This window comes from Agelaius phoeniceus, chromosome 2 (genome assembly GCF_051311805.1).
Source record: "Agelaius phoeniceus isolate bAgePho1 chromosome 2, bAgePho1.hap1, whole genome shotgun sequence".
Classification (NCBI taxonomy): domain Eukaryota; kingdom Metazoa; phylum Chordata; class Aves; order Passeriformes; family Icteridae; genus Agelaius; species Agelaius phoeniceus.
Genome location: NC_135266.1, coordinates 115,462,350 through 115,489,702, shown reverse-complemented (window position 1 = coordinate 115,489,702; position 27,353 = coordinate 115,462,350). Strand labels below are relative to the sequence as shown.

At 39.0% G+C, this 27,353-nt stretch overlaps 1 protein-coding gene across 1 annotated transcript; it reads left to right on the top strand.

Annotated features, from left to right (window-relative positions):
* The first annotated feature begins 1,674 nt into the window (after positions 1-1,674).
* On the top strand, positions 1,675-26,977 carry LOC143693420 (uncharacterized). Its single transcript, XM_077174601.1, has 11 exons — positions 1,675-4,640; positions 5,136-5,218; positions 7,426-7,486; positions 10,514-10,626; positions 11,272-11,383; positions 12,901-12,984; positions 16,674-16,797; positions 17,375-17,537; positions 18,782-18,848; positions 24,356-24,514; positions 25,745-26,977. Exons 1-5 carry the CDS (start codon positions 4,392-4,394, stop codon positions 11,273-11,275), a joined length of 510 nt encoding a protein of 169 aa, XP_077030716.1. The 5' UTR covers positions 1,675-4,391; the 3' UTR covers positions 11,276-11,383; positions 12,901-12,984; positions 16,674-16,797; positions 17,375-17,537; positions 18,782-18,848; positions 24,356-24,514; positions 25,745-26,977.
* Positions 26,978-27,353: the final 376 nt, after the last annotated feature.

Here is a 27,353-nt window from a genome sequence, read left to right as displayed (position 1 = left end):
GAGAATTTATAGGAACTTTTATTGGCCTCATGTATAATTCTTAAATTTATAAACTTGACATTTGTAGTGTTTCATTTATTTCTTTTTTTCTTTTAAAAGTTGATTGCAATTTATCTACTTGTAAATCTCCGCTTGAACTGTAATGCATTTTTATTGCCCCTTTTTCAAGGATTTGCTACAGAAATGTTCTCTGTGCATCAGCTGAATGGGGAAAAGGTATTCAGTAATGTGCCAAAGTTGAGCTCTACTTTTTTTTTAAAAAACCAGTATTTCAGGAATAAGTTCTACATCTAAAAAACAAAACTGGGAATTGCCACTTAGGAGTAGTACAAAGAATTTTGTAACCAATTGATCCCCAAATTTTATTATTTAAATAATATGTTGGTTTTGTGGAGATTTACCTTTAGGAAACACAACTGGATGTGATTCTTTGTGGCTGCTGGGAAGCAGGGATAGAAATGGTAAGTTTTTGTAAAATTTATTCTTGCTGATCATTTTTTTTTCCTTTGTTTTCTCTGTCTCCCAAGACAAGTTCAGCGCATGGTAAAGTCTATTTTTTCAGAGAAGAGATGTGATAATTAAGAACTGAGATAAATTTCAAAATTTCATTAAAAATAGATGTCGAGTTGGCCATGAATTGTCTATCTAAACCTTTATTCTTTTCAACCCATGATATAATATCGCTTCTTTACAAATAAATATAAATATGAACAAATTTCACCCATACAGCTCTAGTGTTGCTTTCTATACTAACTGATCAAATGGTATGAGCAGGAAGATTATTTTGATGGGGAAAAGAAGTGTAAATCATATATAATAAGTTTTTGGGTGGTTGCTATAAGGTTTTTGTTGCCTGTACCATAGGTAGTGCTTTAGTTAAGGAAAATTAGGGCTTGAAACTCAATTTCTTAGGTGAGGAGTGATTTATGATTGCAAACATACATTCAAAATAATAAACATTTGGTAAATTTGCACATTACTCCCTTTGCTATATATAATTCTTTCCTGGGTGTAGCATTAGTGTCTTGTGAGTAAAAAAATTCTCATAACATGTCCTCCTGCAGCATTGCTAAGCTCAACTATTGAATGAAATTTTTTGTGTGCTATAAGGTAAAAACAAAAGAAAAAGTTCTTTATCTAAAAGGCTTTATGGTTTTTCTACTATGGGCAGGGGAATTTACAAGTTGCCATTGTTTTTCAGTGCAGGAAAAATGTGTTGAGAATTACCAGTGTACATATAATGCATTCAGCTTACTCAGATCCACAAAAAACATCTCCCCAGCTTGCTCTTGGTGAATTAAAAATTACTTGAACATATAGTTATGTTGGTTTTTAGGTGTTTTCAGGTTTAGGAAGATGATGCTGAGCCTTTAGACACATAGTTCTTTACAAGACTTTCAAACTCAGCCTTTTGTGGTCATGATCAAGTTCTCTGTAGATGATGTAAAGTAGTTGTAGTAACTCACAGTGCAATACAACATTAAAGATGTGCTTTGCTTCTAAATCTAAAACCCAATATTTTAAGAATAAACAATAGTAATAATAATAACAATAATTTTTGTGTATATATATATATATATATATATATATATAAAGTGACTCCACTTCTGCAGAGCTCAGAGTGAGCACTAGGAAAAAACTCTAGAAAAGAAAGACAGATCCTGCTCTGATGCTTTGGTGCTCTAGAAGGATTCTTTAAATCTTTATTCCTTATATTGGTGCCTTTGTAAGACCAAAAGACAGGTGTACAAAAAAATTTAACATGAATTAGGAGTCTCAGTTTCTAGTAGCTTTATATAGTTTGTCATGAAAACAGTCACCAAGCAAGAGAAGAGAGATCCTAAGAGCATGTATGAATATACAGATTGCAAATAATTCATTGTTTTACAAGATGTCAAAATTTAATAGGGCACCACAATGTTTTGTTCCAAGAAATTGTCCTTTATATTAATGTGAGGTTTGCAAAACAGGATAAAAACTGAAGTGTCCAAATTTTTAGTTACATGAACAATTACTTTCATAGGGTGAGATTAAGTAAAATTCTCAACTGGGAAGTGCAAAATGAAGCATTTATTTTGAAGAATCTCCTGAGCTAGATGACCCATACCTATCCAGAGGATCACTGGGGTCACTTTAGTATATGAATTTTCATTTTTCCAAATGCTCTTAAAGGGAAAAAAGGGATGGTGGAATGGAGAGGAGCTGGAAGCAAATATGGGAAGCAAACCTGAAATTTCTGGTTCAGGCTGTGGATAAAGAGGGGGTTATGTCTTTAAATGAGAGATCACTGAGCTGCAGTGTTGGTATTCCAGATATTCACCTCCTGATCCTCCAGGTCAGGACTTGCTGGGGGTTTCCCAGATTTTACCTGTCCTCACAAACCCCCCAAACCCACGGTGTCTCTCCATTCTGAGACTGTTTTGCGCTTGTGGAGTGAACCTGGTCTCCTGCTGCATCTCTCCTCAGACCACCTGCAACTCCTTTGAATTCTAATTCAACTCCACCTCAGGTTTTTTGCCAGCAAAAATACTGAGTTCAGCTGCAGCTGCATCAATTAGCTCCTCAAGCCTGTAAGTAGTGATACCAGTGACACTTTTTTGGGTGAATGTTGGACCTACTGGTGAGTCCATGAATGCAATGATCAATCTTCCCTTTCATGTTGCTGTGTTTAAACATTCTTTTACCACCATGGGCTTTGAAGGTGGCAATCCCCTGCCCTTCACTCATTAAAAACACACAAATATTTTGCATCTGTCACAGCCAAGCTTCACAGATGTGCAGCACCACAGATGCGCAGATTTTTTTTTTTAATATAAAAAAATAGATAAATATTTATATATTTCTGTTGCTCAGAGATAATTTTTATCTTGTGGCCCCTCAGGACAAGACAGACATTGAGGTGCTGGAAGGAGTCTTGTGAGGAACAGCTGAGTGACTTGGGGTTGTTTAGCATAGAGCAAAGGAGGTTCAAGGGAGACCTTATCACCCTCTCCTTTGTGAGTGAGGTTGGGATCAGACTCTTCTCTCAAGTAACAAGTGTCAGGATGAGAGGAAACATCCTCAAGCTGCAGTAGTGGAGGTTAGGATGGGGTATTAGGTTAAAAGTTTGTCACCAAGAGAAATGTCAAGCACTTGAACAGGCTGCCCTGTCAGGAAAACATCACTGGAGCTGTTCAAAAAGCAGTAAAGATGCAGTAAAGATGCAGTGCTTGCAGACATGACTTAGTGGTGAACTTGGAATTACTAAGTTTAGGGTGTTTAGGGTCAGACTTGATGATCTTGAAGGTCTCTTCCAACCTAAAATATTCTCTGAGCCTATGTAAGGGGTATCCTGTGGTCACTGAATGTAACTCTGTTGTTATCCTGTGCTTGTCCCAGATAATGTCAGTCATCCTGTATTGTGTTTGAGCTCTCCTAGGGGACTGTCTTCATCCTCCCAGGATATGGAGGTTTTAGCTTTTATATTTTTCAGATTCTGTGCTGCTTTACTGTGTACTTTTGAGCTTCATATTATGGGATGGTGAGCTCTCTTCACAGAGTAGGGAGACAAAACAATTCCTGCTCTACCAAGGACAAATGATCTAAATCTCAGGCCCAAGAGCATAAACAACGTGAGCTGAAGAGAGAAAAACAAGAAAGATGGGACAGCATGGGCTAAAGCTGGAATTGGACGATGAACTGCAAGATGCAAATGGAGCAGAACTTCTAAAAGTGAGAGACCCCGTGAGTGCTCATGCATTTTGGGACCATTTTGGTTCATCTTGGGTGCAGCCCTGGCTGGGCTCTTGTGCTGCCCAAGGTGGATCCATTGAGGCCTTTTAAAAAATCCCTACTTTATTCTTTAGCACCATCTAGTCTCTGTTCTAGGCCAGCCTTCACAAGGTATCTTGGACAGGAACTGCTTTTATTTGGAGTATTTTGCTGATAATGCCTTCTAAAATATCAAAATCTGCTCTGTTGACTCTTCTGGCCCTACACTGGTCTGTCATTCAGAAAGTGGAAGTGAATTTTTGATTTCAGGGTTTAAGACTCCTGCTAATTTGCAATATACCCAGGCCAGGCTTGCCTTTCCACTGAGATAAAATAGTTTTAACCCTCTTTAGAAGGATGAAACCCTCTGCCTGTGTTGTTGGGAGTTTTGTTTGTTTTGTTTTTTTGGGTTTTTTAAAAGCAAAATACAGATCTACTAGGGTATGCTTGGTAAAAGAATTATAAATTAATAGTCTCTTTTGAACAAGCTATTGAAGCTACTTGAACTCTTCCAGTGAAAATTAGGGTTTCATTCAGGTGCTGTAATGAGCAGTTGAGGATAACTCTGCTGAGAGGGACCCAAGGACTGTAGGGGATTATTGGGATGATGGGGAGCACACCCATCAGCCAGATGAGGAAAAATGGACTTCTGGAGCCCAGAGAAATGGGAGTCATTTCAAGGACTGAGCAGATGGATTAGAGCTGCAGCAGCAGCAAACACCAGAAGTTTATTGCTGACCTCATGGGCCACTCACCAGGGCAGGGATGACAGTACCTGCTTTCAGTGGTTTCCAGGGGTTTGGTGTGGCTTTTTTCAGGCTGACAACGAAATGAAGGAAAATTTTTCTTTTTTTTACTCTAGCTCTGGGAGACAGAAGAGTGCACATCAGGTATCTACTTTATCTTGCTGATTTCAGGCAATAATTTGTGATGGGAGGAGTGCACACCTTAAGTCCTGCTCAGCTTGACTCAGAAAAGAGGTTTTTAGTTCAGATCATTTTTGGGCAGAACTGGTGCTTGACATTTTCATTAAAAGTAACCACATGCAGCACTACTTGCTGAAGGAGTTGCAAACCCCTTATTTTATTTTATTTTCAGGGGGAGGATGCCTACATGCAGAGGAATGGTGCATGCCAGTCTGTGTCTATGTGTATCCCCTTGCCTCTCCATACATTTAGGAATCATAATGGGAAATATATCCTGAAGTGGAAACACAAGAGGACTTATTTGTGACCCTGCAGTGAAACAACTCACTCAATGTCACAGAGATGGTGCTGATTTATACCAGAGTGGGGTCAGAGAGCAGAGTCCCTCAGCATCCAGAGGAACAGGGATGGTAAAAATTCAGCCTGAGGCTTTTCTCCTTTGCTGCTTTGCTTTTTCAGATCTCTGCCATGGATGATTTCTGCCTCTTCTTCCAGCAGGACATGGATGAGGCAGCTGCTGAGGCTTTGCATAAGTGGGAAGGGTGAGCAGCTCTGTGGAGGGCCTGTGCTGACAGAAAACACATCTAATGCAACACAAATCAGGATGGATCCCTTCCCACAATGTCCTATCTCTCATGAAACTTGACAGAAAAGCACAACAGAGGCAGCTGGGTTTGCTGCTAATCTCTTGCCTTTCACTTGGGTTTGTGTTTCCTCTGCCCTAACATCTCCTGTCAGCTTTTGCTGTGTCCATCCTTCCTTTTCTGCTGAGCCTCTACCATCAGGCAGAAGAGGGGATCTAATTCAGGGTTCAGCCATCAACAGAATATAAATTTGGCAGCATGTCACGAGCATGCTTCAATATGCTGTGTAATTTATAAGGCAATGCATCTATTTTTAAGGCCAGCCCTGAGTCCCAGTATATCAAAAAGCAGAAGAATAGATTGCTGCTGCCACTTATAATAGTGTGTCCAGAAATACATTGTGTGAGGGGCCTTGTATCCATCAATGAAAGTGTTTTAATTTTCCTTTTAGTGGCTATGGACCATGTATTTAGCAGAAGTTATGGCTAGGATGACTTCATTGATAAAGCTCTATTTCATGTAGCACAAAGGGAGAACAAAAGATGTAATAATCTCTGGTGTATCATGTGGATTCCCATTGTGTGGCATTGACTTCAGGGGACTGAAATTTCTCTAATTAGGGTTTTTTTTCTCTATCCTGAGTTCCTGGAAAAATCAGAATTCAAAACTCAAGAATACACCCTGACATAGGTTGAACATATTTGATAAAATGGAAGGCATAGAGAAGTTCTGGAGACAGCTTTAAAAAGCACCCACTCCTTTCACTGAAATTTTATAGGGGAGATTCTTCTTTCTGGGCAGAGCAAAGAGGGAGGTGGACAGGGATTTTCTCTCTGGCCATGGGGAGGGAATGGAAGGTGACCTTTTCATTTCCATTTCTTTCCTGTTCTGGTCTGATGGCAAGCACTGAAGGGCAGAGCATGAGATGAATCCAATTGCTATAAAAAATCTTGGCTTTGTTAATTAATTTATTATTAATTGTTTATCTATTCATTGTTTAGCTAGTTATTTATTTTATATTCTAAACTGAGGAACTGCCAGGATTTTATTACTTGATGGGCCTGATCTTGAAGCCAGGTGTAATTTGATTTGGGTATTCATAACCTGAATGGAGAAAAACCAAGAAAAATCAAACATGGAGACTCACAAAACCCCCTAAGAATGTGAGCTACAGACCAGAATAATTGAAATCATAAGGAAAGACAGAAGATGACTCCTCCCCCTCTGTGTCCCACTGCCTGCAGAGGAATGTCAGATCAGTGCAGAAGCCAGCACAGACATGAAAATTGCCATAATGCAGCAGAGATAAAACACCAAATCAGTGCTGGAGGCATCTGAGCCATCCCATTCACTGCAAAGCAGGTGGCAGAAACCTTCCATCTCCAGAAGGTAGGGGAAGAGTTTGCAGGGCAGGAGCTGAACATGGTATCAGAGCTGGGAGCTGGAGAACCAGTGTCAATGTCAGCTCAGAGCTGCTGTTCTGGTGGGCTGCTGGAGGGGTTTGGGCCCTGGCACCAGCAAACTGCATGGAAAGCAGAAAAATCTCCAAATATTCTGAGAGAATTGTCTAGGAGCTTTACCCTGAACTGGTCCTGCTTACTCAGACAATGCCAGTGAAAGTTTTCCATAAGGAAAGGTTTCATGAACGCCAGGGTCCTATCAGCCTCCTCAGGACCAGCACACAGATACAAGAAAAGCACAGCTGAGAGGACAGGTCACTTGTGGTGTGTTCACCTTCTTTTCCAGCAGCTCTTAGGGACTTCTGGGAAGCCAGGGCTCTGTCTCCAGGGGAAGAACAAGTCAGATACTGAGTCTGTGGGTATTGACTTCCTTGCTTCCAGCAGGATGTTGCTGTGTTTTCCATATGACATTGCTGCAGAGGCAGACAGTGCAGGGCCAGTGAGGGATGGAGAAGTATCTGGTAGACAATGATTCCTTTGGGATTGTACTGTCTAGAAGATGGAAGAGGGCCAGGGAAGATCAAAGGCGCAGTGTCTGCTAAAAAATAGTGATTACAGCTGTGTGCATGTATGGTGTGGGGGGTATTCTGTTTTCTCTGTTGATTTAATTATTAATCTGTTAGGAAAAATAATTTCAGTTCAATTTCAAAGCAGATTTTTTGTGTGAATTAAAAAAATGTTGCAGATTCTTTTTTTCTTCCTCAGAAATAAATATGTGGATGTATGTAGTTGCAGCTTTACAGGCTGCCATCGTGGCATTGTAAAGGTAAGCTCAGTTTCTTGTGCAGTTACATTATAAAATTGTGTGTAAAACTGAAATGGTTCACTGAAAAGGAAACCATAAAATTGTATAAAGATTCATGATCCCTTACTGGTCTTATTTTAACAAGAAACTATAAAAGGAAACATTTATTTTCCATGCTAAAAGTAAAGGTCACTCAGTAGCTTTCAGTTTTCTTTCCTTCTTTCCCCCTTCTTGGCACTCATGTCGGTTTCTGAAAATATTTCATTCTTTTTTTTCTTTCATTTCTCCCCTTTCAAGCTCACCATCTTTCACTCTAACAGCTTCTTTCTTCTCTATCCTTATTTCCCAGCAAACCAATATCCTTAGGGGTTCTCCTGCCTTTTATTACAAAGAGTTCATCTCATCCGGCCCTGTGAACTGCAGGGCAGATAAGGAACTATTTTCAGCACTCTAATGTTCTAGAGGTAGTCTGCAAACCACTTCAAAAGACTCATTCTTTAGTCATTGCTGAACTTTCTTTTCCACAGAGCCTCTGTAGCGTCTCAGAACAATGGTAGAGAACCAGTGGTCATTTGTAAAAAGTGCCAAGGAAACCTTAAAAATTGTGTGCCAGACTCCAAACACAGGAGTTACTGACATTTTACTCCTGTGTGGAGACACAGGGTCAGGCAATTCTTATTTTTAAGGAGTCAGATACTCTGATTATTGAATATTTAGAGACTTTTTGGACTAGAACTGTACTTTCTCTTATCCCTGAGGTCTCTCCTGCGTCTGAACACTCCAGGAGTATAGCATGAAGTGTTCACATTTAAGGACTGGCTTCTGCTCCCTGGCCAAATTCTGTTCAGTCAGGTCCTGGATTTACCAAATAATTTGGCCTTTTAATATTCCAAATTTCTGATGGATGTAGGTCATGGCACCTGCAGGGCCCTTCCGTGGACTTTATTTCAGATGTCTGCCCTACATATTTTCAACAAGTTCTGTGCCTTTCTGCAGCATAGAATTTCTCATGGGCTTTTCACCACTAAGATTTTTACTTTTCCATGGGCTGAAGAAGTCAATGAACTACTGACTAATCAGGCATTACAAAAATCTTGAAAATCTACCAGTAGCACAAGATTTTTGTTTCCTTCCTCTCTTGCTTTTAATTGGCTTTCTGTTTTTCTATTTATTGTTCCTAAATAACCTCTATAAATAAAAAGTCCTTCTTATATTTCCCAGTCTGGTGAATTTTTTTTCCCTGTTTATTTTTTTGGCAAGAAATCTTTAATTTAAGGCAAGATCATATTGACTTTTCTAATTTTCCTTCCCTGCTCTAGTAACTTTAGTTGAGTTTTAGTGGCAGCAAATTCAAAAACCAATCTTGTTACAGCTTCATAGATTTTACTCAGTAATTTATGTTGTGCTTTGTAAAGCTGCAGACCACTGGAGCTACTGCAGGTGCATGTTCTTTTCTTTCTCTATTTGGAATTGAAAAGCTCTTCCTTATTTTTAGTTCATTTTTGTTAATTTTATTCAAGCTCTCTCTAGTTAATATTCTCATCATCTCTTTCTGTTTGTAAGTACCGAAGAATAAAAAAATCTTCTATTTATTTCACTGTTTGCTTTTCTTTAATCACTTACTTCTATAAGAGAAATGTTTGGCTGGTAATATAGCTAAAAGGAAAGTATTTTTTTCCCATTGAAAGGACTATAAAAAATTCCAGGATTATTTTAAAATTAGATATTTCAACCATCTCTAGAAAACCTTGAAATAGGGTAATTTTCCCCCTTTAATTAGCTTAAATGTTATGTTTAAAAATGTGACATGAGATAGAAATGAAATTCGAGCAGAATTCTATCTAGGGCAAAGTAGCAGCTGATAAATCTGAATTTCCAGGCAGATTTTCTCCAGAGTGCTTGCAGAGCAGCTGTTCCATGTTCCTCAGTGGGAGCTGTGTGTCACCAGTGTGAGACTGGGACATTTTAAAATGTGTTTTACCTGTGGAAGGTGATCTGCAGGGTTTGGCAGGGCATGGAGAACTCCCCTGGCACAGCCCAGCCCTTTCCTCCTCTCTCAGACACACTCCCAGAGGATGCTTTGGAAGGAAGAACCTTGGCACTGGCAGGGTGTTGGGGTTGCCCTTTTGAGTCCAAAAAAGGGGAATTTCATGGCTGGTAGATGTTGGGGATGTCAATATTTCTGAGCAGAAAATTGCATTTGCTCCCAGAGCTCATGAGTTGTTCAAAGTAACTGTGTGCGCACTGAAGGGACACTCCATTGAATTATTACTCTTGATTAATGGAATTATTATAAAAGAAAAGTTAGCTCAGTGAAATCATCCCATTATTTGTTTGATGGGAAAACCTGTTCTGTGCACAAAACTGGAAATAATGTAGAGGTTAGGTCTGAATCTCAGGCTAGTTTGTAGGGAGGTTTGAGTACCTGCATTGCAATGGACGAGATTTCTCCAGGTGGAGTGCTCCAAGAGGAGGGCCAGGCTCAAAAACTCTTTTCATGCTGCTCTTTCTGCTCCTCCTGCACTGGGTGGGGCATTGATCTGATCTGTTGCATGTAAAGCCATTCCTCAAAGGCTCCAATCTTAGTTTCAAGACTAGTTAAACATTTGCAAAAAAATTATGAAAGACTGGACTTACTATGACACAGTTTAGTGCAGAGTACTTAATACAGTGCTTTTTATAGATCATGGATAATTTATAACATTATATATTTTCATAGGTCATTGATAACTCTTCCAAGTAGTAGAAATCTAAGACGTGAGCAACAGCCACACAAGGAATATGCTCCTCAGTACTCATAGGAAGTAAATCCAGGAGAGCTGCAGCTCCAAACACTGGAGGAAATCGGGTAGATGTGCTGAAGCAGAAAGCACTGACAATTTTGGCAACTCCTCAAATGCCACTGAGTGCAGCAGAAGAGAGCAGAGCAGCTTTCTTTCCAGCCAGCATGTCTTCTGTCTCTTTCTCACAGCTGCCTTTGTCTACTGGCTATGCAAATACCTACACTACATGCCTCATGAGTTTTCTGCCCTTTGGTATTTTTCCCAGATACCTCATTATTCCAGGGAGCTTGTGGAAGTGTTTGTATCTGTTTGTGTGCACAGTGAACAATGCCGTGGACCATTCACTGGAGTGATAAATTGTGCTTACTCCCATGTCAGGTACCTCTCATTGACTTCAGTTCCTTTCCTATTGGATGTGTCTTAGATTAACCAGGCATTAGGCATTAATCAAGAAAGTATCTACAAATAAATTTTTCATCATAATGAGCTGTGCAGCTGAATTAATAGTATTTGCACTCTCATTATTTGTCATGATGTATGGGTGTGGTAGCAGTGCAGTGCACCCAGCTTGGCTGTTGGTGTTGCTGTGATATCAACATATAAGCCAGTAACAAATAAAATGCTCATGTAATTATAGGTCAGGACATTTTTTTCTGCCTGCAGAATGTATTTCTAGTGTTTTAGACATGGCATTGGAGTTTTCTTATAGTAGATAAATATTTTTTAGGTAATTTCTTCTCTAGCATTGTTAATAAAGCGGTAGGTCAAGGCACCAATGGAACAAAAGTAAGGTTTTGAAGCTTGTTATGATATAGATCTTTCAAAACATCTCTTAACAATTAGTGCAGGTGTTGTATTACACACATGCAGAGTTAAAATTTCACTGAATTCTGACTCTGCAAATTCTAACTAGGAATTAAAAAAAAACTTTTTAGCTGCAATTTAGTTTTAAAACTTAGAGTGGCTTTTGACAGTAACTGAGTTCAAGACATTTTCATTTGTATTTTTTCTGCCTAAAAACAGGTAAGAGAACTGATGCTCTTCCCAAGATGACAACTAATGTCTTTTGCAAGAGAATGTCATTCCCATAATGACTGTCTGAATTCTGGAAAAGAAGGATTTGTGTAAAGAACTGGTGTGTACAGCCCATAAAATAACTTTGTTGTGGATAGAAGTGTTTTATATATGTTTAAAATTAATTTTAATAATATATACAATTGAAAACAAAATTACTGCAAAAATTACCCTGGATATTTAGATATGTTTGCTCTCAGTCTGTTGTCATAGATGTACTAGAAATTTTTATTATTTTTCATACTATTTTCATTGAAGCCTCATAGATATTAAAAGGTAACCTCTGGAAAGGGATTTACATTGAATCCTAGAATGGTTTAGATTGGAAGGGACCTTTAAAGGTAATCTAGCTCCAAACCCTCTGCAGTGAGCAGGGACACCTTCCACTAGACTGCGCTACTCAAAAATATTCTGGGCTGAAATGTGTCTGGGAGAGTTTATTCTGCCAGCAATGAGAGTGGAGACATTTGGAAAAGTGAATCCTAATTTCAGAGATGCAGCCAGTTCCAGCTACACCCTAAATAATGAATAATGAATGACAGCATATGACAAAACTTCCCTGTTTGTAAAAAAAAAAGGAAAGGCGATAACAAAGCCACAAAAGCAAAGCCCAAGCAACCATGGAGAGCTCTCCCATGTGCAGGAAGGAGGAAAAGGTACAGTTGCAGAACAGATTAACTGCAACCATTTTTCCCAGTCTTTGTGTTGCATTATTGGATGCAAGGCAAAAACTGTGGCTCTCTGGTCCTGTGGAGTTGTGTGGCCTCATGAACCATTTCAGAGTTTGAACGTTTGCAGCAGCCTGACAACACTGACCATCTTCATCCTCCTCAGAAATTGCATTTATCCCAGCACAGACATCTCAGAATGTCTTTGTGGACATAAAGAAGAGCAATGTGATTGAGGAGAACTCATCCCAGGGCACATTTATGGCAGGATTTCAGTCCCATCGTGGCAGTGAAAGATCACTCAGATGAGGCAGGAATTCCTAGTGTGAGGCATGGCCATTTGAGGCGTTCTTTGAAAAATATCCAGGCTCTGGGTGCATTCAGCAGAAACTGACCTGTGGCACAGGAGGAGATTAGTTTGCATTTCTAATTAGCTCCTGCATGTTCTGAAGCAGCTGGGCTTCCCAGAGCAATGTATAGGCTTTGCAGGATATCACCAAGTTGAAGTTGTCTCTATGGATATGTAAAGATTAAATGCACAGAAAAGTGCTGTGTGATCCAGTTAGCTCAGCAAACACAACTAGATACTTTGGGATGTAAATTAATCTCAACTTTCAGAGAGAATAATATGGCCCCTTAAAATTCACTGAATTAATTATCTGACAAATCTTTAACTAAACACACAGAATGTACTATGCAGATCAGAGATTTCTGGAAGATCCTCCTTTCTCCTTGATTACAGCTCATAGTGGGAATGCAATGTCTGTGATTCTTCTGCAGGCATTCTCTGAGACTCTGAGCTGGTAATTTTTTTGTAGCACTTGGCAGTTGATGGCACTGTTGAAGCCTCACTGCTCATGGTGTGTTTTTATTCTGTGTGTGCTTGGGCTCTTTTCCTGGTGCACTGTAGCTCCTGTGCTCTCCTGCAGCGGAATTGACCAGATTTGCCCTGCCAGATCTGCTTGATGTGGAATGTGGAGCTCTGGAGCAGCAGGTATGTTCCTGGAATTCTGCTTACAGCAGTAAAAGCTACAGTTCAGCAGAAGGAATAATAGTCACAATTGTTACTGAAGTGTTTTGACACTTGTTCCTAAAGCTCCTTCAGAATGTACACAGAGTGGATCATTTATTTTAATGAAATTCTGTCTAACACAGGCTATTACTCACTCTCCCTCCTCTGATTTCTGTGAAGTGCCAGCTCAGAGGATGCTCTTAATGATGAGCCTGAAGAGGCTTCCTGGGATTTGCAGCTATGAGCTTCTCCCAGCATGTTTGTGTTTTGAGAGAGAGAGATATTACTGGAGTGGCAGAAATTCAGAGTGTGGAAGTTCACCAACAGAGTGAAGCTCTCCCAAGGACATCCTTGCATTTTAGGGTTTTTTTCAGGGGAAAAACTGAAAAAGAGAGTTTTGTCTAATATGTACATCAAGTATGGGTGGGAGAAAGAATGTGGAGAAGTCATTCTGCATCCTTTGAATCCCCTTGACTTTGGGACAGAGCAGTGCCTGTATTTCTGTTCTATAGTTCAGCTCTGAGCTGCAGTGTGTGAGCAAGCCTAAGTATGATAAATGCCTTTATGGCTCAGTCACCACAGCAGCCTGCAGACTTTTATCCACACAAGAACTCCTGCCCTAACAAAAGCAGTGTGCCGTGGTCATTCACACCAAGCAATCCCTCTGTCCACGGATAATAAATATTTGGCTATGCTGGAAAAATCCTGAGTGCAAAAAGCGTGTCCTCCCTCTTTTGCCAGGGCATCTGGTCCCTGGAAAAAATGTCACCTTGCTGAACAGCATTTAAATCAAAGTGAAGTTTAGATTCCAGCTCCAATTCAGATATTTATAAACCTGTCATCTCCATTTCTGTGGAAGGAATGGGTTGACTAATAGCCAAATTGCTCCAGGAAATGCAGAGGAAGACCATTTGGAGGTCAGATAATGTTTAATCAGGAAACTTTTCAGCACATCTTTGATGTTCCTATTAATTTTATCTTTTCCCTGATTCATAAATAATATCCATCTGGAGAAACTTAGATGCATTTAGTTATGTTTTATTAAGCAGGAAGTAATTCACTGGTCACACATTTTTAGGAAACCACACTTGGCTTTATCTCCTCTTTCCGTGGAGAGTAGAATACACACATGGCAAAATCCCCTCCCAGCAATGTCTCTGCTACAACCACAGATTTTTCTTGTATTTCTGTCTTGTTGGATCACCTGAGAATAAACCCAAGCACCAACAAAATTTTCTGTTTAGCCTGGATGTCTTGAAATACCACGGCTCTCAGGAATTACTTTGTTGTTTTATTTAAAGGGTATGTACTACAATTGATTCCAGCGCATCATGACATTTACAAAAGTGCTTTTTGCAAGAAGGCTGTTAATCTAGGTGAGGAAAGAAAGCATCCAGAATTTAAGGTGATTCTTGCTGTTCTGCAGGAAATTTGTGTGTGCCAAAGGAGGGAGATGTGAAAGGCACAGGGGAGAGGCAGAGCCGAGAGCCCACGGTGGGTGCACGGTCAAGCTCATGACCTCCCCTCTGGGACAGATGGACACACAGGTCCCAGAGGTGACCCAATGCCACCCATCCAGGGGGGTGGCTTGGTCAAAGCTGTTTCTCACCTCTGTCCCCCACCATGAGGTTGTGTCTGCCACATACAGAGTGGGAGGACTCTGGGCACCCTCCAGAGTGTTGCTTTGTGTGGGCAATGGGGTGACTCTGAGCTATTCTGCCACGTGCTGTGGGATGTCATTGTCACAAGGAATCAACATTTTTCTTCTCTCACCAGAGTTCCTCTGGGAAATGATGCTGTGATGTCTCATCATAGCTGAATTTATAAATTATTCCAGCCTCTGTAGTTGTTCATCGAGTACTTTGCTAAGATATTCAAACCAAAAAAGTTAGGAAGTAAATGAAGAGAAGCTGTGATATTTCTCAAAATAAATCTGAATAGGGGTTTTGTGCTTTGCTCTGACATCTTATGCAAGGCATTCTGGTTGGTAGCAGAGGGAAGAGAGAAGAGAGCTTTTCAGCTTTTACATAAATGCCACTCAGCAATCCACAGTCTGAGGCTGAACTGAGCTACTTTTGAAACAAGAATGACCCACTGGATCAAATAATCTGACGTTTTCTTTTTTTGTCTTTCCACTTTAACTATTGTAAATGAAAGATAAATTTCAGGTATGTGTCTAAAGTCTTTTGCCATCCCCAGGCATACTTTTTACTTTGTACAATTACAAAGTAAAATTATGCCTGGGGATGGCAAAAGACTTTAGAATATAAAAAACAAATACAAATTTTGTTGCAATTTCAAACCAGTAGGCCTTTAAAAATTGTTATATTGTAAAAATTCTGTGCAAGTAATATTGGGATACTTACATGTGTGATTTTTGAAAATAACTTTCACAGTGTGTAGATCAGGACCTGTACAATCCTCCCCTGCTGAAGACTTGTAAAAGTACCTGCTCTTTTTTAGATCGCTTTGTTAAAGCAGCAAGATTTATCTACATTGAATTTTTAATCCTCTTCTTCCTTCTGCCTTCCTCTACCTAAAATCTACATCATCTCTGGCCAGTTTTTGGTCTGATATTACAAGAGGTGTGTCCAGGATACTGTGTTTATTTCTGGGAGAAATAGCTGAACAAAGGGAGAGATCCTATTAATGTCCCAGCAAGCAGCAGGAGCTCAGCCTTTACAAAGTCCACAAAGGAGTTCAGAGTGAGAACTGTAGGTACAGTAAAAACACAGAAAAAACATAATCATTTAGACAAATTGATATTATGTTGGAATGGTACAAATTTAAATATAAATGGTTTGTGGGGTTACAGCCGCTGTATGCTGTGAGTGCACACAGTGCTTTAAATTTGCTGATGAATAGCAAGCAGTGCTCTTTGGGAAAACTGTTCTGTAAAATTGAAATTTAAATGATGGGGGTTTTTTCACTGAAGCACATTTTTCAATTTTTTTGTATTTTTTTTTTTTTTTATTGGGAGGTGGTTTGCCTGTATTCCCTTCCAGCTTTTCCAGATGATAATTCCCTGCTTCCACCTGGCTCTAGGAGTCATTAGTGGGTGACAGCTCTCTGAGGCATCCATAGAGCTCCTCTGCCCTGCCTGTTTGAACTGCCATGTTTCAGATGTGTTATCAAGACATTGCTATTGTGCAGATACAGATTAGTTCTTGAGACTGATTTTTCTGCTTCAGCAGCTCTTTTGTAGCTGCCAGAACTAATTGCTTACATTACATTACCAGTCTGGGCCTCTATCACTCCCTGGATGATGCCATCCATTGGAATACAGCTGCATACTTAAATGCACTTTTTAACTATATTTTACCATTTCTGCCCATGTTTACAACTGACAGAATTGTCCCTGAATTTTTTTTTCTCTGACCCCCATGACGTGCTAGAAATTGTATAACAGCTGAACTGATTCACTTGTCTTTTCTACCTCCAGAGTTCCCAGAATTTTCTGATTTAAAGGGAGTTTAACAAAGCTATGTATAAATCCTGTGTACAAATAATCTTTCCCTTCTGAGACTGGGTAAAGTTGCTCAGAAGCAACATTCTAGGGACTGCTGATACTTAGAAAACTTAAAGCTTCAGAAAGGCAGAATGAAAATCTGGAAAAGCATCAAAGCCTATCCTTCTTACATAATAAAAAGGTTTTTTTTTTTATTGTCCAGCTGTATTGCATCTTCATTCCAAGACATAAAAACCTCTATATCCACTTACTGTGCTCTGCTGTGAGACCAACACTGGCTATCAATATAGATTTCTGGATGATGCCTGCACATTCAAATACTCATGGTAATTTCAGTTAAAAGTTTTCTTATAACTCAAAAGATATATTTTGTACAATATTTACCATTACTTCCTAATATGCATTTAGAAGGAAAATTGTTGTTTTGCTGAGCAGAAGTAAATGAAGGTGTGTGTATATATGCACTTGACAAAGAAAAATCCAAAATTTTAACATATCTTTTTAGATTTACAAGATAAAGACATTAATTTTTGTCTGTTCTTTATATCACTGTTGCTTAATTGTTGAAGATTAGCTATTATTAATATTGTTAATAATAATTATGATGCACTTTGACTCCACATGACTAAAACAAAGATTTATAAATGGCATAAGAGTAAGATTGTGCTTTTTAAAGCATAATCTAGAGTTTTAAACCCTTCATATTCAAACCAAAATAAAGACGTGTAACTGATGGGAAGATTCTCTCAAGATTTGTAGAAACTCTTTGAATATTGTTCATTTTTTGAGGGATAGCATTTTTATCCCAAGCAGAACAATATTTTTTCCATGAAAATTGATATGGAATAGCTTTTAAATGTTAAATGTGACTTTTGTTAATATGCCCAGTTTTCATCACTGCAGGTTATGTGGAGATTTTATTTTGAAGAGAGAACATCACTGTTCTACATTCTAGCCAATATTTGTTAAACAACCATAAAAGTTACTCAGAGTGATTTGTTCTAGCACTGGCTTCCTTCAGACCCACAATGCAGAACAATTAGTGACTGGGGACACACAGCTGAAGGTATTTCACTGCTTTATTTCCTCTGCCTCTGAATAATCAGACTTGTGAGCATCTATCTGTCACATGAAACTGAATTTGTACTTGAGTAAGGGTTGAGTCCAAAGTTACAATTTTGGATAACCCACTTTTGTTCTTGATATTTTCAGTTCCAAAGGCTTTCAACTTTCTTCATCACTCCTTCAGCTTCTTCTCACCTACCCCTTTCCTTATTTTGGTTTGTTAGTTGCTATTAAATGAAACCTGATGCTTTTACCTAAATAGTATTACACTGCTCCAAGCTGAAAAACCTTTAGAGAGTCATGGGGTGAGGCACATCCTAAACTTCTCAGAACGTTTTGCTGCCTGGTTCTACATCTTAGCTCACAGGAGGAGCGTTCCCAGACCTGCACACCTTCCAGAATAGGATGTTGGAAACAGGGTCCAACATAAGAGGGGAGATTGGAAGTTTTATCTCTGCCACAGAGAATATGGAACAAATGCAGAGGAGGAGAGGGGCTGAGCAGCAGGAAAGCTGCTGAAGTCATGACCCAAAATAAGCATCACAAGCAAGTTGTACTGTGATTTCCTGCAGACTGTATCTGCTCTCAGATCCTTGCAGCTCTTTCCTTGTGGGAGGGGGGCAACAGAATTTATTCCAGTGGTTTCAGAATTAGGTTTCTCTAAGGGAGAAAGGAGTGGGGAGGAACACAAACCACTGTGGCTGTATGGGATGCTGATTTAATTTACATTTGTGGTGATTGGATTGCAGTAATTTCCCTGGAGAGCAGCTTCTGAGATAATAATTTCCAAAGACAAGCTTAGCCATGGTGAGCTGAGGACTTCCTGAAACAGGATGGCCTACTGAGAAAAATGTCTTTTTAAACTCATGTGGCTTCAGCCAAATTTAATAGGAATTCAAAGGATGGGAAAGCATAGAGAGACTGTCTTGCAGGCACAGCAAGTTCATTTGTGGAAAAAAATTCTGTGTTGGTAAAATTGTTTGCTATAAAATTATCTCTCAGGCAATTGCATTCAATGTCCTTTAAAAAGATATATGGAGAGTTTGGGAGACATTAATAAAGAGCCTGGTATATTTTCAGTTTTCCATGCCAAGGATTCAAAAATCTACACACCCATAAAATCCTTAGAGCACAAGAGGGGACAGGGTTTAGCCATAATCACATGGTGGGATAGGAGAAAAATCTCAAGTTCTGACTGGTTTCTGTCCCACTTTTGTGCCAATGTTGTCACCTGTTTCCCTACAGAGAAGGAGTTTCAGCCCTTTTTTACCTGGAGGCCTTCAGTCCAGTCCACCATGGTCCATCTCAAGAGGTATTAGTCTTTTTTTTATGAGTAAAAAGAGAGAAAGAGTGAAAACAATGAGTTCTGATTGTATGCTAGGATAAACAAAGAGTGAAGCCAAAACAAAACAAGAAAACCTTTTATTATCTGTCTCAAAGCACAGTGAGTTAGAGCATTTATGGGCCCGGTTTTGGGTATATTTAGGCTGCTTTTTCTGGTTGCTTAACACAAGAGAGCGGCAGACTCTGAAGGCCCAGCATAGTGGGGATTCTGGCTCTGTAGCAAAATCACCTTTGGTGTCTCTATTAATTAGGCAGCAGAGCTGTCATGCTGCCTTAGCCATGATCCATTTGTTAAACTCACTTTGATGCTAAAAATAGTCCCCTCTTGTTAGCTCTGGCTTCCATAGGACAGCTCTTGCTTGATTTGTGATGCTTTGTGAACAGGCAGAAAGGAGCTACCGGACAGTCTGGTAAAAAACCAAGCCAGAAGTACTTGTAGCAAGGAGGGTGGGGGAAATTGGTGTCACAGAAGAGAAAATCCTCAGGGAGACCTTGCTTCACCCCTTCCAAGCTGTTTACTTCTCCTACATCCACTGCAGAATGATTGCTATCAGCACACATCAACGCTTGTCATCCCCTTAGCCATCAAAAAATACCTCTAATTCACTCTGTACAAATACCATTTTTGGTGCTGTACACAGATAAACAGATAAACAGTTTCATTTCAGTTATGTCCATTTTAAAAGTGCTGCCTTGAAATTAAAAACATCATAGAAAACATCAGAAACATCAAAAAAATCTTCTATTTTCATTCTTCCAGAACTTTTTAAAAACAAAGAATTAATAACAAAAAATGAACCTATAAAATATTTCTGTGCTGTTGAATCCATTCTTTTTAAATCAAAACAAATGAAAGTCTTCATATGTAAAATTTCCCATAACACGGTGGGTGTGACCTTCACAGGGTCATGGTGCAGAAAAGTGAGCATCCAGGAAAGACTGTTAGATCAGCCATCATCCAGAACTGGGCTTTCTTCTTACCTTTGGTGTAAGCCCTTAAAACCCAAGCTGATTTTGCCTTAAGGAAAATAAGGAAGAATTGGTGGGAAAATTCTAGAATGGCTGTAAGGGGGTTGTTTGACTAGGGAAGATAGTTTCAAGGCTTTAAACTTTTCAAAAATGCTTTTGAATCCTTTGGTAACTCAGACCAAACAAGGACAAATATTATCTTTCATCCCAGCCATCCCAGCCTAGACTGGGACAGAATTTCTCAGTGTGGCAATGCCTCAGCTTTCCCTAAACACAACCCAGTGGTACCAAAAAAGGACCAGGCCACCACTGTATTTTTGCTCTTGCAGTGTAGAGTTTGAGTCAGGCTGATTTTTAAGGCAGCTGGTTTCAAGCACAGACTGCACTGGTATGTGGTGAGAAGAGGACTGGTCTTTACAGCATTTTCAGATTGTTTTGCTCAGGAGACCACAGCTTTGTGCAGCCTGCAAAAACCTGTAAGAAAAAATAATAATTTGGCTGCCAGTGAAGTCAGGTGTTTTGTTAAGAGCTGACAATTTACTCAGTTGTGCTGTCACAAAGGCAAAGCCAAGAATAACTGGTAGCTCTCCTGAAGAACATCCTGAAAGTGCCAAGAAGAGGTGACAGTGGCATCTCCAACAAGACCAAGAGCACTGATCATGGGGCAGAGCTTGAACAGATTTCTCCTCCAGAGCAGCTCTCTGGGTGACCAGGCCATGTAAAAGGCCATGATGTGATTTAAGTGCTGCAGCAGATGGAACTGAAGCCCAGAGAAGAGGTTCTGGTTGTGCTTGCAGGATCCATGAACAAATCACTTTGGAGAGATCACTGTAATGACATTTCCAGTGTTACTTTTCTGATGGCTGGGGAAAATACACTGGGGTGAGAGAAAAGACAGGCAAAAGAAAGGGAAGTGTTAGAATTGAAAAGTGATATAATCACTGTTCTTCTTTAGTGTAAATTTCTCAGAATTTTTTCTAACCCTAATTCTAACCTTCGGGAAGAGTCCTCTCAATTTCACCTGGCTGCTCCAAGGAATTTTTATCACGAAAAACACAGTTTTTCTTTAACCGACCTCTGTTTTGTCAACACATTTGTTATGAGGTGTTTGCTGGCCTCAGCATACATAGCATGGAAATGATATATTTAATTGAAAGGATTTATTTCATCAAAAGCTTCATTTGTCTTATTTATGGAGGTGCACCTAGACAGCCTGGTCTGTCTAGGTTGTTGGAGAGCGATGCTTAACAATTTAAGAACCCTGGCTATAAAGGAAAAAAACCCACATGCAATCAATCTCTCTTTGCCATCCTGCTGTCTTTTATGCTCTTGCTGTCACTTAAAAATCTTAAGATGGAGGTGTGACCCTTACTAATACATTCCCATACGTGTCTAACACTTCTTCTTAACAGCCCCAGACTTCCTCCTGCACAGCCGTCCCTGGAAGTGTGGATTTATTCTTTTATGAAATCTTAGAAAAAGGTGCAAACTGAAGTGTAAATAACATTCATCTCACCAAATCGATTGGAATGAGACTGCTGCTTTTAAGGTGGATTAGAGCTTAGGGGAAAGTTAAAATTTTCTCACTAATGTTATGTAAGGGAATGCTGAAGTACATGGGCCCCGTGTTAGCAGAGACCGATTTGTCTCAGCTTTTTCTGGAGTGTGGTGAATGTTATTTGAAATACTTGGCTGTGTGCAAGAATATTTCATATTATAGATGCAAAGTGTGCTACTTTTATGACCCTGTTGCTTTTTGTTACTAATCAATTGTCATACACACAAAAGGAAAGCCATTTGGTGAGAGATGGGCTAGAAACACAAACACTAAAATGAGAAACCCGCTCTGACAGCTCAGAGATAATTTCCTGACATGGCAGAGAATGAAGCAATGGTATCTCTTTGCCACAGTGGCCTATCAGACTCTGAATTTATTTTCAGATGGTTTCAGAGCATTTCTCTAGCTGTCAACACATCGAGCCTGTTCCATAGCCCATTGATATGAGCCTTCCCATTCACTCTACTCAGCTTTGATCATACCCTTGAACAGTTCAAACCTCCTAAGTGCATTTGGGAGGTTTTTTTATGTGTGGTGCTGGATCACTTCTAGTTCCATGTTTATTAGTGCTGTGCCATGGAGATCTATCTAGAAATATACATCTTATTATAAGGGGGTTAAATATAAAAATATTTGGTATCCATTGAAACTTAGGCTCAGCCCACCCAGAGCTGTTGAAGTTTTTGCCAGAATTTATGACACAGTCCTAAATACCTCCCTGTAATTTGTCACTCCAGAATGATGTGCCACTGACTAAAAACGAACTCAGTGTAAAAATCTGTTGATTGGCAATTTCCAATAGGAAATGTGAAACCCCTGTGACACTGTCTGAGTGATCTGCTGTGGAGAGATGCATCCCACGCTGCAGGCATGTTCAGCTGAATGGGAAATAGGCCAGTATTTATAGAAACTGAGCCTTCCTTCATGGCATCGAGAGTCTGCCTTTTCTTCCGCATGAAGACGCTTTGCCATTTCGTTCTGGAAAATGGAATTTCCAAGCTGTTGAATAGCAGAGACCCAGGCAATTACAAGTAAATCTGAGGGAAATTCAGAAGTCCAAAGCAATTTCAGATAAAAGTTAGAACACAGTAATCGGACTTCAGACAGTTCTAAAAACGGGGGAAAAAATCATCTGAATAACAAATCAGGATATCTTCACAAGCGAGATGCATTCTTGAATTTTATTACTGAGCTGTGGGACACATTTTTAATGGACTTTCTGCCCTCCTGACCTTTATTTTACAAATATAGACACCTGAACTTCGTGCAAACATTGTTTCAGCCTAGCAACACTCTTTGCTGACTACTCCAACCTGGAGTCATAACCTCACCCTGTTAATGAGGCTGATAATTGAAATCATTGTCAGCAACTTAGTTTTAAGTCAGTTAATTATTCCACTCAGAGCCCTTTTCATTAAAAAATCCACATCCCCTCATTCAGTGCCTAATGAGGATAATTTGGAGATAGGTCCCCGTGTATACACATACATAAATTATTGGCATTTTCTTGCTCTAATAAATTAATATCTCAGATTAAAAAACTATTTAAGGAGCTTGTTAAGAAAGATACAACATATTTAGTGGGTTTGGCCTTTCTGACAGGTCAGCACTTAGAGCAGAAACATCTTTGATTGTGGACAGCATAAATGTATTATTTAAAGTTGTAACAGTAGCAAAACCAGGTCATACTAAGATTATAATGCATAGTAAAAAGTTTCTGTGAGGACTTAAATCAAGGTTTAATTAGAATTTGTCAGCTGGAGGTGACAGGGAAGGAAAGAGACCAAAAGTATGTTGTCTCATCTGATCATTTTGAGCTGCAGAATGGAGCTGCAAAATTCCAAGGACAAATCGTGTTGTTCAGGATATATAACTGCAATTGTAGAATATATAGGAAAATACAGAAAGAAATCAGAATACAAATAGTTCTGGTTATGGTTCCTGAAGAACAAAAAAATGAAAGGAAAACAGATAGAGAACAAAACTTCCTGGGATGATGAAATGAATGGATTATCTCTCTTATGAAAAGAGAACTTGGTTGTGAAAATAGTCAGAGGGAAGCTGAGTGAACAGATGTTGGTAAATGCATCCAGGGCTGAGGGATAATTATCACTAAAGAGGAAGAGACAGTTAAAACATAACTATTTATCATGGAGTAATGAATAAATTTAGACTCAAAATTAGAAGGTTGGTAATATTCAGAAGTTTCTGTTTAGAAGAATATGAGCCAAATTGAGCTGGAGTTCTTGAGACTGGGAGAAGAAATTCTGTTGAAAGGATCTGAAATTGTTGGGCATGCTGTTTGTTTGGTAATGTCCCATCTTCCAAGGTTTCCATCATTTCCTCTCTTATTGCTTCTCCCTCCCTCACATCCTCAGAGCATTTCACTCCCCATTCCCCTCTGATCCCCTAAAAAAAGGTTACAGAGATATGATAAAAGGATGGAGCTTCCCAGTACTCCCAAACCCCTAATATTTCTGTTATTTTTTTACCCAGTTCACACCATGTACCTCTCAAATTTGGGGCTGGAGAAGAGTTCTTCCTTCAGACTGGTAGCATTTAGATTTTGCTCCTTTTGGCTTCTTTCTGTGCTATGGACACAGAAGCCAGCTCAGATGTAGCTGGGGCTTTTATTGAATTTTTCCTGCTATGTCAGGAAAGTGGCTTATTGGTTTCTTGGCAATAATTCTAGTTTTGGAGATTTTATTGTAGTTTTTAAGTTTGTTAAGGAAGTTAGGAAAGTTTATGGCTTCTGTCAAGTGAAATAGATGTTATAAAGTATTCTACAACTAAACATCTATGGCTTAGTAGCCAAGGACAGAAACAAGACTAGATTTTTTTCTGCTGAAATAAATTGAATTGGAGGATTTTAGAAAAAGAAAAAAAACCTTTTATTTTCATCCAAACCACCTAATATCTCCCTCTTTCACTATTCTTTTTATCTGTAGAGCTCTGAGCTGGACTGCTTTCAGATTTCTTTGTATTATTCTGTCTGATAGAAAGATTTTCTACATGGCTCCATTCCAATCTCCAGTGCATGTCTGACAAACTGAAAATCTACATTTGGTGATAGAGGTCACAAAACAACAAAAAAAGAATAGAGAGAGGTAAGAATTTTTCAGTTTTGTTTCATTATGACAAATCTTTGTTTCCTATTCTCTGTGGCACTTGTGATACTTGTTAAGGACAGAGAAATTTCTTGTTGCCAAGGATTCTTTTTTACTAATAGGTAAAAGAAAACTAAAAAGGGAAAGTAGGGGATAAGGTCAAAGTGTAAAGATTTTTGTGGTTAACAATTATCTCAGTATTTCCTGGGGAGAGGATGTGAGATTTTCCATCAGTTATTAAGATGGGAAGGCAGGTGCAAGACTCAAATTTGGGTGGAAGCAGTGGAGGTCTCAAGGCAGGAGATTCACACATTTGTGTGAATAGAAAGCTGCCTATAAAACTTGTGAACAGAGTTGCTGGAATGATAACAATTTTCTTTTGGGAAATACTAAAATTTTTAACCTGTAACTTCTTCAGTGGGATTTTTCTCTGCTTTGCTGAAGGACAAGGAGGCAGAATGTCTTGAATTGAAAAATTACTTGTCATTCCAGCAAGCAGGACACAAATCTGGGCTAACAGGAATAGCACAGTAGCTTCTTCCTTTAGAAGAGTTAAAATTCTTCGTTAGAATTTTATGGGAAAGTAGTTTGACAGTTTGGTACTGATGTCAAGCAAAATAAATACATTTTTAATCCAAAGCCAATGAAAGTGGTAGGCCCTGCAGTAGATCCTACAGAGTACTTTTAAATCCTTTCTTAGGAAAACAAGCTGTATGCTTTGGTGTGTGCTAGCTCAGAGTAGGGGTGCAGTAAAATACAGAAAGTAAAATACTTCTCAAACACATGTGTTCCATTAAGGCAGTTCAGCCAGGAGGTAAAAGAACCATGAGTTAGCAAGGTGAGATCACCACCCTGGTTATTTGAGTTGTGCTAGAAAGCACCACCATGAGGTGTTGCTCTTGAAAGCTTTGACCAGCAAGCGTCCAACAGCTGAGCTGACCAACAGTGCTGTGAACTTCACAAAACTTCTGATCTGGCTGCATACCAAGGACTTGGTATTTGGGCTTAAATTTACATTTTTATATATATCTATAAATACCTGCTTTATAAATAAGCAAGTAGGCTTATGTACTTATGTATATTTACTATATATATATATAAAGTAAATATATATATTATACTTATATTTACTTTGGTCTGGACTTGTGCTTATATTTGTTAGGTGTCTTGATATTTTCTGACCACACTTAGGTGGCTCAAGGAAATGAAATAGATCTTTTCTTCTTCCAGATCAGTAGCAAAGTGTGGAAAGCTGCATCTTTTGAGGAAGAAACCACATTTTTCTCTGTTCTGTGAGACAGCAGCAAATTGTGCTCAGCAGAGTGTTGAAGCCCAGGAGAAGAGGAAAGCACAGCTCTTTTCTTCATTATCACAAAGAATATTTCTTTTTCAAATCCATATCCTGGTCGAAATGCAGATTGTGCCTAAACCAGAAGGTTTCCAATTAGATGTATTTGTCATTATTGTCTGTGGGTTTCCTTCAGGAAAGAGATTTTGGATATGGAGGCAGTGTTTGGCTGGGACTGCTGCATCCAGGCCAGGCTTTCAGATCCAGCCAGAGCAGCTGTATTTAGAAGATGAAAGGAAGAAACCTTCTGCCAATGCAGATCTGGCACTCACCATTTGTCATTTTTTACAAGCAAGAGAGACTTTCACAAGCCTAATAGTGGGATTCTATTAAAATAACTGAAATTCTTCCTAAGTGGATGTACCAAATTTTTGAATACAGGGGTTCATCTTGACCTACTGAATTTATTCATTTTATTGACCATTTTTTCTCTTCTCTTTAATTTTGAAATTTCTGTTTTGAGAATATTTAGCTGCTGCTTTTAATAGCAATACAATTTTAATGACATTTATTTCAGCAGTTGTGTTTATTTCTATTTGAAGATACCTGGTTTTATTTAAAACTGAATTTTTCGTGTATGCTGCATACTTTAAGGAAAAAAAATGTATACATATAAAGCTGCTTGGAAAATTATTGATTGATCAGAAAAATAATTGATCTTTTACCATTTTGGAGAAATTTTTTGGTGTTGGTTTCCTGGTTTAGATTTTTTAAAAGCTAAAGGATTTGTCTTTCTAACCTTCAGCTAGATCCTGTTTACTTTAGAGGTTGCTAACAGGGAAACTAAAATAGTATAATGTTACTTCAGAGGTTAAAAATCTTATTTCTTAAAAAATCAGATTGTTAAAAGCATTGTGTCATTAATATCACAGAAAGAGGTCTCATTACGATATTTGGCAGATAGTAAGAGTAAAATCAGCTTTTATTTAGGATTTTTTTTAGATTAAAAAGGCACAATATAAGCAGTAATGATCACATCAACAACTGGATGTCCTGGACAACTTGTACCTTGACTGATCCATGACAGTAGAACATAACCTGGTGTTGCATTGTTTATTTGTATTGTGGTTACGTTTACATTTCTCAATAAAGGAATAATTTCAGCTAAAATCAGCCATTATCTGCTCAGTTCTCAATGAGTGTGGTTCAACTATAAAATCTCCACAGAGGGCTGCATTTTCTTGGACAGGAGACCACAAACTCATTTCAGCCAGACCTCTAAATTGCTGAGGGAACAGATTCCCACCCCCATGGCCTGGATAGCGTGTGAACAGCCAAAATTGATGAGCAGCCTAGGAAACATTTCTGTGTCTCTCCCTTGCTGCACTCAGCAACTGCCCTAAAACACAGTTTTCAAAGGAGAAAAGAGGCGCAAAGAATACAAAATGGTTGTGTCTCCACAAAATGAACCCCAACTGTCCACCTCAGGAATAATCAGCCTTCTTACTCAGGCTGACTTTTTCTTTTTCCCCTAGCTGGAGATATTAATTT